This window comes from Apium graveolens, chromosome 5 (assembly GCF_009905375.1).
Source record: "Apium graveolens cultivar Ventura chromosome 5, ASM990537v1, whole genome shotgun sequence".
NCBI lineage: Eukaryota > Viridiplantae > Streptophyta > Magnoliopsida > Apiales > Apiaceae > Apium > Apium graveolens.
The window spans coordinates 8,645,031-8,665,548 of record NC_133651.1 but is presented as its reverse complement, the minus strand read 5'-3'; the positions used below and the strand labels follow the sequence as shown (position 1 = coordinate 8,665,548).

The 20,518-nt window shown below is 33.7% G+C and overlaps 1 protein-coding gene and 1 long non-coding RNA gene across 3 annotated transcripts; both read left to right on the top strand.

The window, feature by feature from the left end:
- Positions 1-3,101: 3,101 nt before the first annotated feature.
- On the top strand, positions 3,102-6,475 carry LOC141724275 (uncharacterized). 2 transcript variants are annotated; one of them, XM_074526348.1, is made up of 14 exons: positions 3,102-3,497; positions 3,889-3,982; positions 4,079-4,304; positions 4,384-4,515; positions 4,603-4,776; positions 4,864-4,956; positions 5,037-5,181; positions 5,266-5,367; positions 5,493-5,554; positions 5,638-5,694; positions 5,774-5,885; positions 5,999-6,055; positions 6,143-6,199; positions 6,299-6,475. In XM_074526348.1, the coding sequence occupies exons 7-14, from the start codon at positions 5,109-5,111 to the stop codon at positions 6,334-6,336; spliced, it is 558 nt and encodes a 185-aa protein (XP_074382449.1). In that variant the 5' UTR covers positions 3,102-3,497; positions 3,889-3,982; positions 4,079-4,304; positions 4,384-4,515; positions 4,603-4,776; positions 4,864-4,956; positions 5,037-5,108; the 3' UTR covers positions 6,337-6,475. The 2 variants fall into 2 exon arrangements, with proteins under 2 accessions (XP_074382449.1, XP_074382450.1); XM_074526349.1 differs by lacking the exons at positions 3,889-3,982; positions 4,079-4,304 and having other exon boundaries at positions 4,663-4,776.
- A 9,627-nt stretch (positions 6,476-16,102) lies between these two features.
- Positions 16,103-16,575, top strand: LOC141659644 (uncharacterized). The gene is made up of 3 exons (XR_012549842.1): positions 16,103-16,277; positions 16,354-16,433; positions 16,523-16,575. It is a non-coding gene; the product is annotated as an uncharacterized LOC141659644 (long non-coding RNA).
- Positions 16,576-20,518: the final 3,943 nt, after the last annotated feature.

Genomic DNA, 20,518 nt, shown 5'->3' with positions numbered 1-20,518 from the left:
TCCCACACCTGCATGTAACAAATATATGTTTCTTTTGGTAGATGATTACAGTAGAGTAATGTGGACATATCTGTTAAAGACAAAGGATGAGGCTTTTCATGCATTCAAAAAGTTTCGTGCCTTGGTGGAAGATGGTTCAGAAAAAAGAATCAAGGTCTTCAGGACGGATAGGGGATGAGAATTTTGCTCAAAAGAATTTACAAACTGCTGTGAGGATGCATGAATAATGAGGCATTTCACTGCACCTTCCACGCCACAACAGAACATTGTAGTTGAACGGAGAAACAGGACGATGATCGAGATGGCTCGTAGCATGCTTAATGGTATGCAATTACCAAATGTATTTTGGGGAGAAGCTAAACGCCATTCCATTTATTTGTTGAATAGGTTACCAACTCGAGAGATATTAGGAGTGACTTCGTATGAAGCATGGATAGGAGAAAAGCCACACATGGAACATATAAGAGTTTTTGGATGCTTGGCACACATGAAAGTGCCAAATTAGAAAGTCAAAAAACTGGATGATAGGAGCATCTCTGTGATTCATTTGGGAAAAGAACCTGGTACGATAGAATACAGGTTGTATGATCCAATTAACAAAACTGTGCACGAGAGTAGGGACGTAATCTTCAGAAGTACTAGCCTTCCCGTAAATGATTTCCAACTTTACTTGTACTCATCTAACAGTTTTACTCATCAATCACTTTCCTTCTCCTTCTATGCCTTGCTTCTATTCATCAATCACTTGCCTTCTCTTTCTACGCTTCAGTTCTATTTACGGATCACTGACTTTCTTTTTCTATTTCTCGCTTACTCTGCTAGGCATCAAAAATATCTATCAATACTCAATCTCATCTCATTCGAATCGTCATATAGACGTCAGAAGTTTTTATCTACCCTTCGTTTTACCCAAATCCGATTTACGGATTGAAAGTTACAATATAAACCGTCAAACAATAACCACATAGGCATATAACAAATCAATCAGATAGCACGTAGCACATAGAATGCAAGATATTCGATCAAAATAATTTTTCAAAGAAGTTCGGGGTCAAAATGATTTTCCAAGTATTTATTACGAATTTTTGAACATTTTTCAGAGTTAAAACGGGTCTCCGATTCATTTTATAATAAAATAATAGGGCTTGAACACCTGAATCTGACCTTAAAATAATTTTATAATAATTATCGAGCTTTGAAAATAATTTTAAAAAATATTTTAAAGCTCGAACCTATTTTCAGAATTTTTAAATCCAAATAAATAATTAAATCTAATTAACTAATTAATTAAAATCAATAAATAACTAATTAAATTAATAAATCAATTAATATATAAATTATTGACTAATTAAATAATTAATTATCAACTAAAATTAATTATTTAATTAATTAAGATTTATTTTAGAATTAAAAACAATTTTCAAAAATTAATAATGAATTTTAGAAATTAAAAACAAAATTTTTGAATTATTTTAAAAAGAAAATTACAGAAACAATTTTTGATTTCAGAATTAGAGGAAAACAAGATTGAAACCGGGTCACAGACAGGTCAGGAACCGGGTCGTGAAGAACAGTCCCGACCCGCCGCCTGATTTCCAAATTCCGGCGACAGCCAGTTTTCCGGCTAGCGCCAATCGAGCAGATTTTAACTCTATTTGATCAGGGTTTTGATGGTAAACCATTCTAAATCATCCCAGCAACACAGGGACGGCGATAAATAGCACAAATAACAACCCAGGTCGATTCTCAGGCGAAAACAAGAAAAACCCGGCGAACATGCTTCGATTTGATATATGACACGCTCTAATCGGAGTTCGATAACGCCGTCATTTGTGCGTTTGATTTTCAAGAACATGTCGATTAATTAGGATTTTCTCTGTAAATTCTATATTTTTCTAATTGATTATGATTATATGAATAAAATGTAATAAAAAAGGGCTATTTATATTTATGGAATATTGGTTCGTGGCTAAGTAACTGCAAAAACCATCCGATTTGATACCCGTATTGGATAATTATCCAAACCGGTCTTCTTATAAAACACTTTATACGAAAATAACGTAATATTATACCGTCTTTCGAGAATACGGGTTTTATTGCTTTATCGAAATGATTATCGGATCGAAGATTTTGCGCAGGCCCACGCACAGGTCAAACCGTAATCCGGATCCAAAAAGTAAAACACCAAAAATGTCCGGAATTACTAGATTAGGTTAGGAAGGAGTTTTCGGAAGAGTTTCCGGTTGTAAAAACGTAAAAACGGTTCAAGTTGGACGATTCCCGGCTTTATAGAATGGTTTTGTAATTATTCAGAAAATAATTAATAAATTCATAAATCATTATAAAATCATATTACACTCCAAAAATTACCATAAAATACCATAATTATCTATATTTAATTTTCGACATAATAAAATTAACATACCTATACTTTACCACATATAAACATCCACATATTAATACCAATCATCAGATAATTCACCAAAAAATCACAATATAATCATATAATAATTATTTATTGATAAAAATAATTATTTATTGATAAAAATAATTACAAGCTATGTCCCGGATATTACAGTTAAAGCTCGATAAATGAATAATCGTGGGACATTAATATTTTAATCGAGATTATTCATTTCTTAAGTTAAAATATATATTGTCTTTATTATTTTTGGATCGAAGGAAGTATTCATTTGGTGATATTATTCATTTATAAAATATATTCATTAATCGAGATTCTATTGTATCTATTTTAATCATACCTTTTTATTAAAACGAAATTAGAAATTATTCGTTAAATTGTATAATAGCGTCGTACTAAAATAAAACAATGTAACATATTCATTCGGGCTAAAAATTATTTTATAATTAATCGAAGATAAAGCAAAATTAGACCAATTAAAATAAAATAATGTATACTTTGGCAAGCTAAAATAAAATAGTAAGATATTAACAAATTTCAGGTTTTCAAATTTTCAATTCAAATAACTTTTCTATAAAAAGAAATAATATTAAAAATATTGTGGTTTTAAACTAGTCCCTTTAATATATATATAAAGCCAGAAGGCTAATGGCACTTAATTTTACCCTAATACCCTTCATTAAAATCCCGTAATACCAGCTGATGATACGGCTTTGCTACAAACTACATGCTTCTTCACTGCTGAATAGTCCATGCCCCTATGTCAATACAAAAGTTTTTTCACCGACTAAGCCAGGTAACTACGTATAATAATACTGTCAACCGGTTGTTCTTCTAAACTGTTGTATCTCTCAAGGATATTATCGTGTTGGTAGCGACTGTTGTACCCGGTTTCTTCTTAAACCCAAAAAGTTGCACACAGTTATCGATGTATATGTATGTATATGTATAATAGATATGTAAAATAGATAGACAGTAGCAGTTTTCTATTTAAATTTGAAATTTGAATTCACTTAATTTGGCTTCTGTTCAACACCTCACCTCCATGAGACTCTGCTTGCCTCTTCTTTTTTAGGTATGCTTTCCACCTTTTCATCTCTATTCAATTCCATCCGTTTCTCTGTTGTGCTTGTGTATTAGTGTGAATAATGGTTTAGTATGATAACTGATAAATAATTGGAGTAGATATAAATGGCCATTAATCATGTTGTGGGTTTCATATTTATGTTCAGACATCATAAATGCAATCTGAAACTATATTTTTTCAGACACAATAAATTCCCCCTTTCCGTTTATTAGTTTATTGTACTGATAATTCTATTAAATGCTGTGATAGTCTTAATTGCCATTATTGTGCAACCCCTCTTACTAATATTATGGTTTTAATTGCTTGACTTTGGTTGTTTTTTCTGAAATTTTTTTATTCCAATTATTTCTCATTCCTTTTATTACAATTATATCAGCAGATTTGTTAGGCAATAAATGTTTACCAATTGACAATTGCAATGGATAACGGTACTAACAGAAAACGTGAATTGCCCAACATTCTACATCGAGTGTGTAAGTATCATGTCACATTGTCATACATTACACAATAAAACGTTCTTATTGTGTTCAAGGTCATAATATAAGTTCTGTTCACTTTTGGATATGTAGTTAGTTATGAAACAATATTGACAAAAGAGTATTCACACCCTCCAAAGGATATTATGTCAATACGGAACATGATTGATCAGTGTAAGTGTTTATGATGTCTCAAAAATTTAATATGTTCATAGGCTTTCATTTCGAATATACTAATTTCAACATCCTATATATGAGCATATCAGCCCCCCCCAACCACATGGATCAGACCATGACACGTTGAGAGGACCGGATAATAGTATGTTTTACATATTATATGTCTGTTTTTATCTATATGTTATATGAATCTTTTTAATGTTATTTCTGTGCTTTTGTAGGCATCACGTTGAAAGAAGACGCAAAATCACATAGACAATTGGCGACCAAAAAGCGTAAACATATTGGTGGTTCTGATCTTCCTCAAAAACAGAAATTGCAGTCTACACAATTGTCTCCAAATACACCTGCTGGTAATAACTCAAATTGTATGATATATTACATGCTGAAGTATGACAAATACAAACATTTCACTCTTAACATTATTATATAAATTATAGAGAGACTTCTGTAACCGTTTAGAATCCCCAATCCTACTACACCATTGTCTCCATTATCAGACAAATTGAAGATTTGTGGGAGGAGTCCCTTGGCAAAAAAATCAGATGCAAGGATTGATACATGCTATCGAGTAACGTCACATTTTTCTAGGAAGCACGCTGAGTTAATACCCCGTAAGTGGAATCTTACGTATTCGCGTAATCATGTTGCTGTAAATTCATTGTTCAGTTCTAATTTTTGATGTTTATAATTGCGTGCAGGGAAGACTGTTCAAATGCTGAAAGAAAATGTGCCACTGCAGAACATATTTCCGCCACAGAACATATGTCAAACACAACCTTACACACCAATCGGTATTTCTGAATTCCTACTTTCAAGCATAACCTATTTTAGGCTACAACTTAAGATAATATAATTTTAATTATGTTTGTAGTTGCAAATAAGGTGTGCCCGACCAAGTCAATTAAACCATTTGCATGAAATACAAAGTCAAGTGTGAGAAAAGATGTCATTGACAATTTCACTCCGTTATCACAGTTCTTTAAAGTCAGCAAAAAAAGACAAACTGCACCTAAATGGTAACAAATGTTTTTTCACAGTGCTTCATGTTTGGTAGATTATAAATTTGGTGATTTCCCACTAACAACGTAGTTTTTACACAGTTGTTAGAAATGTTAGAATCCCGTACATATGCATACCGAAAAATGTTGAGCATAGAGCAGTGGGTGATGATTGCACACCGACATTACCAACAAATAACATTTGTGAGTGTCTTGTTCTAACATTCAATTCTGAGATATGTTATCATTCAATTTATTTATGACTTTAAATCTAAATTTATTGCAATTGTGAACACAACACGTTCTAACACCTCTGTTCACGATACAAGTAATGTTAGTACATTTGTGGACAAAGGGAAGAAGGCTATTGAACTGGAACATGATCCAACTGGTAACTATAGTTGTTGCATTATATTGTACATAATTGTGTAGTAAAAGTGGCTAAATTTTTTCTTGGTTTATGTATATTTCCAGAGGTTGACCATTTATCAGACTTTAACAGTGATGTTAGTGAGGTTTTCTCTGACCAAGGTAAAAAAATGTAGTTAAAATTAGCGGATAGACTACTGTCATTAAAATAGGCCTATTGTACTAATCGTAAATGTTGCAGAGAATTTGGAGGACTTCATATTTGAAACAAATGAAGAAATTGCAGATCGACTGGGGTGCCCACCCCGTAAATGTTAGTGAGGATCCACCGTATGATATTAACAATGACAATGGTAAGAAATTTTTAAGGACTACTACAGTAATATATATATATATATATATATATATATAAACAAACACTTATAGTATACAAATATATATTACCGTTCATGGTAATGTTTTTCAGAGTTTTCCTATATTGCGGGAATGCACAGTGATCAGTCTGATGGGGACTCGGAGGCAGGTAACTACCTTTTAAGTACTTTTTAATTAGTACTTAACCATATATCATAAAATAATCCTTCAGTTAATGAATGGTATTTAATGGCAGAGATGGATGAAGATGTTCATATTCCTTCGTATGAAGATATGTCAGTTGTTGACACAGGTAAGCTATCTCTAATAAAAGAATTCTCAGGCCAATTAAAGAATATTTTGAAAGAAATGTGATGATAATAGATTACATGTATATTATGCAATTTTGAAGGAGTATGCGTCGCTAGGCCCTGCAAATGTGAAGTGTAGCTACTGTGACGCTTGGATGTGGAAGGAAAAATGTGTTAATAAGAGTGTAGTCCGTGGCACCCCTGTTTTTTCTCTGTGCTGTGTGAAGGGTCAGATTAAACTACCGAAAGAGCCGCCAACCCCTTCTTTTATTTGGAAGCTGCATACTGATAAAGTAAAAGGTCAGAGATTTAAGGATGGAATGCGGTTGTATAATAGTATTTTTGCATTCACATCAACTGGTGGACGAGTTGATAATTCTATCAATAATGGGGGAGCACCATATATATACCGCTTAAATGGACAGAACCATCATTTATTTGGTTCCTTAATCCCACCAGATGGTGAAGACCCCAAATTTTTCCAGTTATATATTTATGATACAGAAAATGAAATTAGTAATTGGCTTAGATGGGTTAATGTGGATGGTGGTGATCCAGTTGATGTTGAAATTGTAGAAGGTTTATCCGCCATGTTGGATGAAACTAACAAATTAGTGAAAGAATTTTGCACTGCACATGATCGTTTTGAGAGTGATGATGTTCAAGATTTGGAAATCAGGCTGAAGGTTTGTAGAGCCGAAAATGGTCGTGAGAATCATGTAGGTCCGTCTGATGAGGTATCTGGTATAATGGTCGGAGACATAGATGATACGGATGGTTCTCGTGATATTATAATACATTCTCATATTCAAGATTTGGAGAGAATTAGTGACATTCATCCCAAACTGATGGCATTGCAATACCCTCTATTGTCCCCTCATGGTGGAGATGGTTTTCACAAGAAAATTCCATTCGGAAAGGTTGATAACAAATCGTAGAAAAAAAGAGAAATGATTTCACAGAAATAATATTATTCCTACAAATTCCAAGTTCGCACTAATGAAGGTAATTTTCTGTATGTAATAGGATTTAATTTTCCATCGCTTCTAATACGTCTCCCTCTGTTTAATATCCTGTTTACGTAAATACTTCTTTATTTGTAGGACTTACTCCCCATTTGGGTGGTCGGCTTTACCAGCAGTATGTTGTAGACGCATTTTCCACAATTGAGCAAGCCCGTTTATGGTGGTTCCGTACGAACCAGACAACCTTACAGTCTGAGTTGTATAGTAACATACAACGTAATTTAAATGAGGTTTTATTCTTCCTGCCGGCTTTGTAGGATCACAAAGATATATGCAGCAGAACTTTCAAGATGCACTAGTAGTTTGTTGCCATATAGGCCATCCAGACATTTTTCTCACAATGACAACAAATCCTTTATGGGACGAAGTAATCCAAATGATGAAACTGCTTCCACATTATCAAGCACAGAATTCCCTTGATGTAATGGCACGTGTTTTCAGAATTAAACTTGATCAGCTTATTGATGATATTAAGAAGAAAAACTACTTTGGTACTTGCCTCAGAGGTACATCTTTCCTAAACCTCAATATATACTCTTTAATTCTTTTTGGTTGTCTGTAGAATTAGATTATAACTTTATATTTGTCCCAACAATTATGTATATTGTAGAGTTCCAAAAAAGAGGACTCCCGCGTGTACACATGCTCATATGGTTGTATGCTGCTTCAAAGCATAATTTTCAAGCAAATGTTGATAAGTTTATTTCGGTGGAAATCCCAGATCCAGAAATAGATCCTGTTGGTTACGCGGCTGTAAATGCTTTCATGGTACATGGACCCTGTGGTAAAGAATTCCCTAAATCTCCGTGCATGAAGCAACATAAATGTACCCGGCATTCTCCCAAAAAGTATGTTCATTTTGAAATAGATTTAGCACCACAATCCTTGGTCATAAATTATAATGGAACTATTTTGTTTTTTTGTTAATATTACAACTTAAAATATCTGATTTTCAGGTACTGTAACTCTACAATTTTTGATCAGTCGGGTTTTCCAATATATTAAATGCGACAGACAAATATCACCGTTTCAAAAGGAAAGGCAAATCTAGACAATCAATGGGTTGTACCTTACAACCGCAATTTTTTGGTTAAATACCAATGTCATATTAATGTTGAGATTTGTGCTCATGCCCGTAGTCTCAAATATCTCTTTAAGTACTGCCTTAAAGGGCATGACAGAGCTACATTAGAAATCAGAGGTAAGAAAAGACAATCCAAAAACGGAGAGGCACTTGATAAATATGAGGATGAGATTCAATCCTTCTTTGATGGGAGGTACATATATGGATGTGAAGCCGCATACCGCATATTTGGTTTCAATATACATTACAGGTCTTTAGTTGTGCAACACCTTTCTTTTCATTTGGATGGGAATACATATTGTACCTATCACGCAAATGAAGCACTACCAAAAGTTGCAGAAAGGGAGAGGGTCAAACTCACACAATTAGAAGCATTCTTTCTTCTTAATTCCAGTGATAGTAATGCCAACAAATAACTATATGATGAGATACCACAACATTATGTATGGAATGATGCAGATCATATGTGGAACCCGAGGAAACGTGGTACAAAAATTGGCCGATTGTCTTACACACATCACAGTGCGGGGGAATTGTGGTTTTTAAGACTTCTGTTGATGAAGGTGCGTGGTCCTACTTTGTTTGTGTCATTAAGGACAGTAAATGGACATATCTTTGAAACATTTCAAGGAGCATGTAAGGAGTTACGCCTGTTGGACGATGACAATGAATGGAATCAAGTCCTAAGTCAGTGTTCAGAAAGTGGGTTTCCACCGCAGATTAGGTAGCTTTTTGTCCACATCATGGTTAACTGCAAAGTCTCAGACTTGCATGATTTATGGGAAAAGCATTGGACATATATGGTTGATGACATTTTGTTGAAGCAACAAAAGTTGACTGGGAATTGACATTTGATGCTTAATGAGAAGCAGCAACAGTATTATGCTCTTGTAGGTAATCCCTTACTAATCATTATATAATGGTGTTAATGTTTATTTCTACCTATTCTGCAAAACAGAAGATACTAACTTCATGCATGTTCATGTTATTAATTGAAATTCACACATTATTGAACACAATTGGGAAATCACTGAAAGACTTCATTCAGATGCCTCAACCTCCAAATTCTTATCTAGACTGTAATGTTAACAATTTGATTATTGAAGAGACAAGTTACAACATTGCTGAAATGGAGAAGGAATTCCAACACCTTTTTTCAACTTGCAACAAAGAGCAGTTGGAAGTTTACAGTGCGGTAATGCAATCAGTGGAAAAAAATGAAGGATGTGTTTTTTTGTTTATGGCAGTGGGGGTTGTGGTAAAACGTTCTTGTGGAGAACTTTGATTTCTAAGTTGAGGTCAGAGTGTAAGATTGTCTTGCCGGTTGCGTCATCAGGAATTGTTGCCACTTTAATGCCTAGAGGACGTACGGCTCATTCAAGGTTCAAAATTCCAATTTTCATTGATGAGCATTCCATGTGTTCTATATCTCATACATCGAACATAATAAAATTAATTAAGAGGACAAATCTGATCATTTGGGATGAAGCTCCGATGCAACATCGTTACGCATTCGAGTGTCTTGACCGTTCATTTAGGGATATCATGAAGACCGTACATCCAAACAGATTCCACATGCCATTTGGAGGTATTACCGTAATTTCAGGCGGTGATTTCCACCAAATACTACCTGTAATTCCAAGAGCTTCAAGGGGTGAAGTTGTTGCAACATCAATTACAAGATCAAAGTTAAGGAAAATAGCTAAGGTGTTAAAACTATTGCACAACATGCGACTTCACAAAGGAAAAAATGAAGAGGAAGTAAAAGCTTTGTCAGATTTTGCACAGTGGGTTTTGCAGATTGGTGATGGAAAGGTTGGTCCAGCAGCACATAGTAACCGAGATTATGTTGAAGATGATATTGCCATACCTAAACAATTCTGCCACCTAAATGCAATAAACTCAGTTGATGCAATGATTGAAAGTGGGTTTCCAAATTTTCTAGACAACTTCCAGGATGCAGATTATTTAAGTGATAGGGCGATAATAACACCAACAAACGAAACTGTTGCCAAAGTTAACGGTATTATTGTTGAGAAAAATCCGGGTGAAATGTCATCTTACTTCTCTGTGGACACAACTGAAGATTATCCTCGTTCAAAAAGTGACCAGTTGGCATCTTTTCCGCCAGAGTATCTCGACTCAATCAACATTCCTGGATTGCCGCTGCATGAATTGGACCTGAAAGTGGGTGTCATTGTCATGTTGATGCGAAATCTCAACCAAACACTAGAACTGTGTAACGGCACTAGGATGATGGTCACCAAATGTCTACAACATTGTGATGAGTGTGAGGTCATAGCTGGGCAATACAAGGGCACTAAATATTTCATCCCAAGAATGGAATTGGCATCAATGGAGACTAAGCTGCATTTCAAGCTATGCAAGAAATAAATGCCTTTGCAAGTATGGTATGTAATGACTATAAACAAAGTACAGGGTCAGTCACTAGAACAAGTTGCCTTATATCTACCAAGCAGAGTGTTCACTCACGGATAGTTGTATGTGGCTGTAAGTCGCGTAACTTCACCGCAGGGCCTTAAACTTTTTATTGATGATAAAGATGGTAATAATACCTACATTACTCAGAATGTGGTATATAAAGAGATCTTCTATAATTTGCCTGTTATATAACATAATTTCATGTACTGTACAGACTAGCATGTTAGTCATTCAGTACAAGGGTTCAACATTTAGTTCATAGGTTATGACAATGTTGAGCATATTTTGTTGTAATGGAAATCCTTTTGTACTTAATCAGTGGTTCAAATATGTAAGCAGTTAGTGTCCCATTATTTTGTAAAACTGCAAACCTAAAGTAAATGAAAAATTTTAAGCAATGACAAACAAAATCCAGAGCTATCATAATTTCAAAATAATTTATTTCTTATAATTTTAGTCTTAATTTTCACAAGAAGATAACATTTATAAGACAATAAGTCAATCACTCATATCTATGAAAAATGTATCTTTCCAAAAGAAAACTTAAAGTTATATTAATGTGGTTTATTTAAACATGGGCTGAAATAGTTAACAAATAGTAATAACAAATGTCTGAGTTAGTACAATAATTGAGGTGTTTCTTATTTTGTATGCCATCTTACTTCCATCTACTTTACCAAAGGTCTTAGGTTTAAGAACGAGCCATCTTCCCAAATTCAATAACAGAGCAAGGTATGAAAGTTTAAGATGTTTCTCTAATTGCAGTTTTTTATTAAATATTTGTAATGACAGCTGACAGTTAGGTTTATTTTGTCATAATAAAGGTACGAACTGTAGCAATGGCTTTCTACAAATTTGACAGCTTGGAGTTGGTCAATGACTCTAAAGAGGAGTGGAGAATCAGAGTTCGAGCACAAACTCTATGGAAAGGAATCAACCGTCAAACCAGAGAGATTCGAGGTTATAATGTCATTTTCTGTGATGACTTTGTAAGTACCACTGAATTGTAACACTATTTCATAATTCATGACAGTGTAACCTCAGTTTGGTAGTAATGTATTCTAAATGAACATATATGGGGGTCAAGGATACATGCTTTTATAGCGGTAAACCTAATTCCGAAATTTGAACTAATTCTGGAGGAAGGAGAGATTTATATTGTAGAAATGTTCAATGTAAAGACTTACAATGGAGATGAAACTAATCGACCTATTCGTAATGAGAAGCATCTCTACTTTTCAAATGAAACGGAAATTCAAAAGGATGTGATTCCTGGATTATAAATTCCCACATTTAGTTTTGATTTCTATGATTTGGAGGAGTGTAACCGTTTAAAAGACGACAACCGTTTTCTGACAGGTTATTTTTTTTGGTTAATAACGGCCTCATAGTTTCTTCATGAACCTAGAGATTCATTAATAGACATATATATGATGCAATTTTGTAGATATGATTGGTGTGATAGAGGATGTACATCCTAGATCCAATTACAATAAAGATGGTGAGGACAAATCACATGTCGCACTGACCATCACCAATGGAAGGTATGCTTATTACATTATTTCCTGTGAAAGGGTTTTTTTGAATAATTTTCATGCATAAACAAAAGAATTAAATCCCATCAATACATTTGTAGGACCACAATCAATGTTACACTCTTCAATCAGTTTGGAGATTCATTTCTACAACAGTATGAAAATATGAAAGAAAGACCAGTGATCATTATAATAGCATATGGAAAAGTCAGTGAGTAGAAAATTAAGATTAATATCACTTTACTCATTTATTGGCCTTATGTTCAAACATTTCACTTACATATCATTTTCAACGTAGATGTAATCTATATCACAAACTTCCCTACAACAAGAATATACTTAAATGTCGACCATACTGTTGTTAGTGGAATGAGGCTAAGGTATTATCCAAATTAAGTAGTAGCTGTCAGCTTTAACTAATAACAAATTTGAACTTACATTACTCATTCCTTGAAATAAATTACAGATATGCCAAGCCTGAATTTTATATAATGGACATGGACGAGGAAGATGATTGTATAGAGGTACCGACTATGAAAGTGAATGAGTTGATAAAGTTGAACTAGTCTTTTGTTTTGGTAAGCTATGTAGACAAAAATAACTATTATCACCACAATTTTATTAGGTTAGGTTACATTGTTAGACCCTATATTTAAACCTGCAACCATTCGTAACATACTATATGTTACAATGTCTTATAGAAGAAGGTAATTTGCCAAGTTATTGTCAAAAAATTTGACGAGAAAATGAATTGGTATACACCTTTCCACCTCAAATATGAGAAAGACATGAAGTTGGTTGATGAAGTTTATAGTTATTGTGGCCGATCTGTTCCTTATCCGGACATAAGGTTTGCATAAATGTTGTGACATTTGTCCGTACAAATTATAATTTATGTATGATAACTTTGATTTGCACATAATCATATTGTGTCCGAGACATGTTTCGTTTATAAGCTTTATGCAGTGATGCTACTGGATGTGTCCCAATAGTATGGCCAGATGATGAGGTAACTCGAATTTTGGGGAGAACTGTATACGAAGTTGATGCAGATCACACGGAGGTAATAAACTAAACTGCACTAACATCAATGGTGTTTTCCACATTTGATATATCAGCTAACAAATGTTACAAACTCAGGTAAAAGGTTTAAAAGTGATTCCTGACATTTTAAGGACCCTAGAGAAGAAGAAATACAATGTCACTATTGATTTAACTGACAAAAATCTCAAAGAATGATCCAAGGTCTTCTATACAACTTACATCTCAGAACCAGTAGAGATCACTGACAACCACTCTCCATCATAAAAATAACCTGTTCAACTGCAACAAACAGAACTTACAAATGTAAGTACATAATCCTTAAATGTTATTTCATATGACCATGTTCTCTAACCACATTTCTGTTCATAGGTGACTGATAAACAAGGTCCAAGCAACAACTTCAACCCACCAACAGTGGTCTCAACGAATCGTACTCGACCAAGGTTGAATGTCGAACCACTACAATACAATCAAGACCACCAGGATAAACAACCAAATTTTAAGAACATCAAAATTGAAAAGGTAACATAATTATATCTTTTCAATAAAACCACAAACAAATTATGCCAATGCCTTATAGTTATTTACATGATTAATATATATTACAACCATGAGGCTAGGGTGCAATGAAGATGAACCAAAGAAGAAAGGAAACATATATTGCACATGAATATCAATATTCCATATTTTGTATCTATAAGAACGGTTCCTTTGGTTCAAATTTTTATTCCCTAAACTGTAACATATACAATTTTATGTTACATGAAAATTTATAATCCCTTATATTTACCAAATTCATGGCTGCAACATCACAGTAGAAATGATGTTTAAAATCTACATAAAAAATTGCAAAGAAAATCATCTACTGGAAATGATTAGTAATATATAAAACCAGCACCATCTATTTAATTATAAGATATAGAGTTGACAAGTAACATTACTAATACAACCTGCACTAACACAAATTGAAATACAGCTGATGCAAAATTAATTAGATAAACCAACTAACAAGAGCGGAATTAAATTTCATTTACCTACCACCATCACATAGCATAAAGACTATTCCCTTAACAATTGGCAGGACCACATAAATTCTTAAACACACAGAAACCATGTCAGCCATGGATTTTGATTCTTTGAGAAATGTTCAGAACGGAAGAACCAATTGGAAGATTAGAGTACGTGTAATAAGAAAATGGTGTGGGGTTACAACCACTGGGATTATCTTCAAAACAATCAACTACCTCTTCATGGATAACAATGTAATTTCATTTTGCAGCCGATTTGTTTTCCAACATATAATGTTAAATTCTTCATATCTAACCACATCAGTACAAATACATGTCTCAAAATTGCAGGATGCACGCATTTGTACCGGTTGCTTTTGTAGAAAAAATCTCTAGACTTATTGTGGAGGGAAATGTGTACATGATCAAAAATTTCCAAGTGAAAGAATATACAGAGAATGACAAGTACCGACCAGTCCAGATGGAGCAGCAAATAATTTTCACCGCTGATACCAAAGTGAAAAAAGTGGATGAGAAAAACATTTTCATACCAAAAAACAGCTTCGACCTCTTTGATTATGCAGACCTGAAACCAATGACCAAACAAGTTCTTTATCTTACAGGTTTGTTCACTAATATTTCCTACCTCTGACACATTCTTTCTTTTACATATACTAAGTTCAGCTGTTAAACAAATATGATAGGAATACTAGAGAAAATTCCGACCATTAGTCGAGTTCCAAACAAACAAGTGAAAATTAAATTCAAAATCACTGATAGGAGGTAAATGTACAAACAAATGTACACATAACACCAATTTTTTTACAAAATGTTTATTGATACATGTAATTCTTGATTGTTGACAACTATGTAGGAAAAAAATCAATGTCACATTTTGGAGTACATGTGCAGAGGAATTTGATAGAGCAGTGCATGAGATGTGGGAAGAGCCCATTATAATCATCATCTCAAGTGGAAGAATTACTAGCTGGAATGGTAAATAATATTCAATTTTTTGAAATGTCAAAATTATGTGCTTACAAACTTACTAACTTTCTCATTTATCAGACCAACTCGATATTTTAAACTACTCCCCTACAAGATTCTACATTAACTATGACCATCACAGTGTTGCAAAACTGCGGAATAAGTACATTTTCTCATTCACAAGATTTAATGCCCACATTCTTATATCTGCTAATAAGTATTTCATCACATCATTTAGGTTGAAAGATCCAATGTTCTCAACCCAACAATTTGCTCAAAGGAAGAAATCTATCAAACTCTATACCATTCATGAAATTAAACAACTGTCTAAAGATTATTGTCATGAAGAGGTCGTCTACAAAGCAACTGTACAATCAATTCAATATAAGCCTCAATGAAAAAAATTTATTTGCTCCTCTTGCTACTCACAAACCGAGTACTTAAATAACGAGTCGTTTTGCAAAATTTGTAAGATAATTGTGCCACATACTTTGAAAAGGTATGTTAATACGTAAAAAAATTACTCAAATTAGCAAGTCATACAAGCTTTGCTATTAACAAATACCAAAAATCACAGGTACCACATTTCTGCCTTGGTGCAAGATGGAACTGGTGATCTAGAAATTGTCCTACAAGAGAGAGAGATACGAATTGTAACTGGGAAGCGGGTGGAAGATGTTGAAACTGAGGTAACAAATACTAATCCAACATATTCATTACTTCTGCAATTCATGATACTGTAATGATCTGCTTTCATATAGGACAATTCTTTTCCAAAGGAGATACAAACACTTCAAGGGCAAACTTACAAATTCAAGCTACTAATACAGCAGGAAAATGTGGACAAAACAGGTGTGCAGTACGTGAGTACTGGAATAATAATTGGCTGCGAATACGACACAGAGGGAGAAAGCAAAATTAAAACAATGAACTGTACTGAGAGCTCAACAACTCAGGTGATTTCTTACACGTTAAATAGGAATTTTAAGTGAGAATTGTATTCAATGGTTTAACTTACTCTAATTGAAACAGCAAACAGGACCTTCTTACCACCTTGATGACCTTTCTCAAATGAACCACAGTTTTCACTGAAAAATTTGGAGGTTAAACAGGTAACTAATGTAAATTATATATAGTAGTATACCATTTCACGTTTCTGAATAAGTCATAGTGACAGAAATGTTTGTTTCTCATTTTCCAGTTTTCCAGACAAGCTTTAGCAGTAAGGGAATGGTGGCAACACTTTCACATGACCGTGGTTGTTCATGCATTAATACCATGACAACATTTTGTGTAACCACTTTTAAGCGTATTGTATTGGAAACATATTATTTTGCTTATCAACCGAGTAATGCACTTATAACATATGTATGAATTCTAACCCTACTTGACCATAATTTCTCAATCTGTCTCGCTTTATATTATACCCAAAAGGATAAACAAATATAAAATACAAATTACAGAGTAATTAAAAGTGGACATGGACATTAAGGATTGTCATAAAACATGGACATCAATGGACATGTTTAAATCCATCAAAATAAGAATTCATACTTACACACCAAAATAAAAAAGTAGACAAAGAAGTCTATAGTCATTTCCATCAGCAGCTTTCAACACATGGATATCAATCTCTCTATTTTGAACTAGATAAGCTAATGGTATAATGTAATGTCTGGATGGATTAAACTAAGATTATGCAATAACTTATATTCAACATTAACCAGTAATACCATTACATGGAATGCACATTTATAAAGCCACCAAATTTATAAATACCATTAACATCCAAAATCAATAGTCATACATCAAAATTAAATTGGAAACATAAACAAGCCAACATCAAAGTACCATTACATGCTAATTCTTAGCAAACCATTAACAATTCCAGAGTTAATTACCAGTACAGACCATGATATTCATTGCTACCAAAATAACCACAATAACAGTTTATTAAACACGACCAACATCAGCCTTCAACACACGCACATCAAAATTATATATGCTCCCAACACGCCATTTGAAAACACATATATCACGAGGAACAAGCTCCAAATCCTGCCTGAATACAGACCACCCATCATTAATAGTTGTTCTCCTATGATCTTTGAGATGACGAATCTCTAGCTTCCAACAATAATTACGAACGTATGCACTAATATAATCTGTCTTACGCCAAATCTTAAAAAGCCCCTTAAACTCAACTGGAATGTCCTATAAAGAAATAAAAAATTCAATTACAATTCAAATATTATACATTGTTTACGCATACACTTATCACTTCAAATAAAATAGTTAAATAAGTCGCAACTTAATAAAATACAGAACATAAAGGCATACATAAACATACCATACCATAGTCGTAGCGTTGAATCTGAAATTCCTGGACTACAAACTTAAAAGTCGTGCTACCAATAGAATTTGCCAAAACAGAACCTAAACGGTGAACAGATGAAAAAAATGTTATGGAATTTATATAAAAACAAAGGGGTAACTGAAATTCAATGAAAGGTGTTACCAAAGGCAGGGGTAACTGGTGATAGAGGAGCCTCAATATGACCACGATCAATAGCAAACATGGTAAACTTATCACCACCATGGTAAGTGAACACCAACATATGCAAGAAATTAAGATCAAGAACATGTAACATATTGCATAAGTTATGCATCCCATAAATATCAGTCTGCTTGGCAAAGTAATTTGCAACTAGCTCATAACCACTACACAGTTGGATCGTTACTTTAGGAGGAATCATACCACCAACACGATAAACTCATACAGTATACCGTAAAAATAGTTTAAAATATTTTAGAGTTACAAACATTGTAAAATACATAGTGCATACGGGGAAACAAAGTTAAACAATTCAATTAACTTACAACAGTGTCAACAACTTTGCCACCCAGCCAAGATTTTTAACAAACATTATACCACCATCATAAACGAAACTACAAAACAAAATTATACTCAATAATCTGGCAAAGAAGTAATGAAAAGAAAACATTTTCTATATAAGTTTAAAACAATTCATACCCAACTAGTATCAATATCACATTAAACAACTATATTACCTTTTACAATAAATATCAAAATACAACAAAAAAAGGTCATGTCCAAGTCAAAAACCCAATAACTTTTTTAACCACAGAATATATGGGCCCAACTATAAAGCCCAACAATTATTAAAGTAAAAAAATAGAAAATTAGACATACAGGTATTGAAGTTAAACATACAGGTAATAAATAGAATATTAGACATACAATTATACAATCTCTTTCGACAAAAAACTTGCCTCAACCGTGCGTAGCGGGCACAACATCCTAGTATATATAACTTTTAAAGTTTAAAAACATCATTTTGAATCTAAAAATACAAATTAAATACCATTCTAAATTTTCGTGCATATATCATTTTTCACTAAAATTCAAATATTTAATATCTTGGTATCAATAATTTCGTTATATATAGCGAAGGTATTGGGTAAATTATATTCAGACTTACATTGAAAGACTAGTACACCTTAAGAATCTTGAATAACAGGCTTTCAATAAGCAAAAGCTATGGATACAAATAAGAGAACAAATGGCTCGGGAAGTAATGATAGAAGCTGGGGCATTGTGATCAAGGATGTAGATGAGTCAAAAGGCCGTGTAAATTCTGAGACAGTCGGGCTCTACGTGGGCAGTGGACACAGTAAAGATAAAGGTAAAAACAAATTATTCGGAGATGCATCCTATAATAACAACGGTCTATTGTCTCAGGAGGCTATTGAGGTGCTTGAGGATGAAATGTATGTTCCCAAGGAGGCTAAGAAGATTTGTCTAAATCTTGAGAATGCTGTGGCGGCAAATATGAGTATGGGGAAATGGCTTGAGGAAGCTACCAAGATGAAAATTGAAGAGAAAAAGAAAGCTGAATTGGAGAAGATGAGAAATAGTGGAGCAGGCTCCAGCGGAGGTGCTGTGGACCTTGATGAAGGTGCTGTGGACCTTGATGAGGAGGAAATGCTACTCCAACGGAGGTGCTGCTTATTTACCAAAAAACAAATACCAATTGTAAAGTTAGTCACATTTCACTACACTACAAGAAATTTGCAATCAGACAACGCTTGACAAACAACGGTTAAAAAAAAACCGTCGTCCTAAAAAATCAAACAACGGTGAATTGATTTTACAGAAAAAACATTTGTGTGAGCTCCAGAACAAACAACGGATATTCATCTTTTTTAAACTGTTGTACAAGTTGTATCCTCTCATCGAGCCAGACAACAGTTTTTTAAATATAGTGTTGTTGTAGATCTTTAACACAACTATTACAAACCGTTGTTACTATGTTCATATATAGGGATATAAGACAATGGTTTTGACATTACATTGTGTAATTGAGACAACGGTTTTTTAGAAAGGTTGTCCTCTAAACCATCAAACAACGGAATGAAACCGTTGTCTGAGGAATTTCAATGGGTACCACGTATTGAGGTGGCAGCACGTGATAGGTGGTAAATCATTCACAAGGATTGCTGACGTGGCGAAATGAGAGCCCTTCATTGATATGAGATTTGATATTGGCCGTTAGATCGAAAAATAGCCGAATTCTTATATAACGGTTTTATGTTAAATCAAAAGTGTTGTCTTAGTTGGTCTCATACAAGCTTTTAGATATTACGTTGTGTAATTCACACAACAGTTTTTACAAGGGTTGTCTTAGAAAACTTCATACAATGGAAGAAAACAGTTGTCTGAAATAGTTATTTTATAATTTCAATGGGCACCACCTGATGAGGTGGCACCCCATGATTGGTTGTAAACATTTTACTCGGATTGCTGAAGTGTCTGAATGATAGCCCTTGATTGAAATGAGATTAGATATTAGCCGTTAGATTGAAAAAAGCTGATATGCTCACACAACGGTTTTATAATAAAAAAGCGTTGTCTTATTTTATCTTTACACAATGGTGTTTCAAGAAAACCATTGTAAAAGTATTACTCTATAAATGAGATTTCCGGTTTACAAGATTAATTTCTAAAATAATTTTTTTCGACGATCCAACCGTATAGATGTTAAGATATATCAATTTTAGTCATATGAAAAAATTATTAAAAATTTGAAATTCATCTTGCACGTCAAGATTAGAAAAATCCAGTAAAACTACCCCTTCGAACAACGAAACTCGTTCCCGATTTACTAGATTAATT

Coding starts and splice junctions, on each gene's coding strand:
- LOC141724275 (XM_074526349.1), top strand. CDS start 5,109: ATGTCATTGACAATTTCACTCCGTTATCACAGTTCTTTAAAGTCAGCA. Junction 5,555..5,637: donor ACTGGAACATGATCCAACTG/GTAACTATAGTT, acceptor GTATATTTCCAG/AGGTTGACCATTTATCAGAC. Junction 5,695..5,773: donor TGAGGTTTTCTCTGACCAAG/GTAAAAAAATGT, acceptor TAAATGTTGCAG/AGAATTTGGAGGACTTCATA.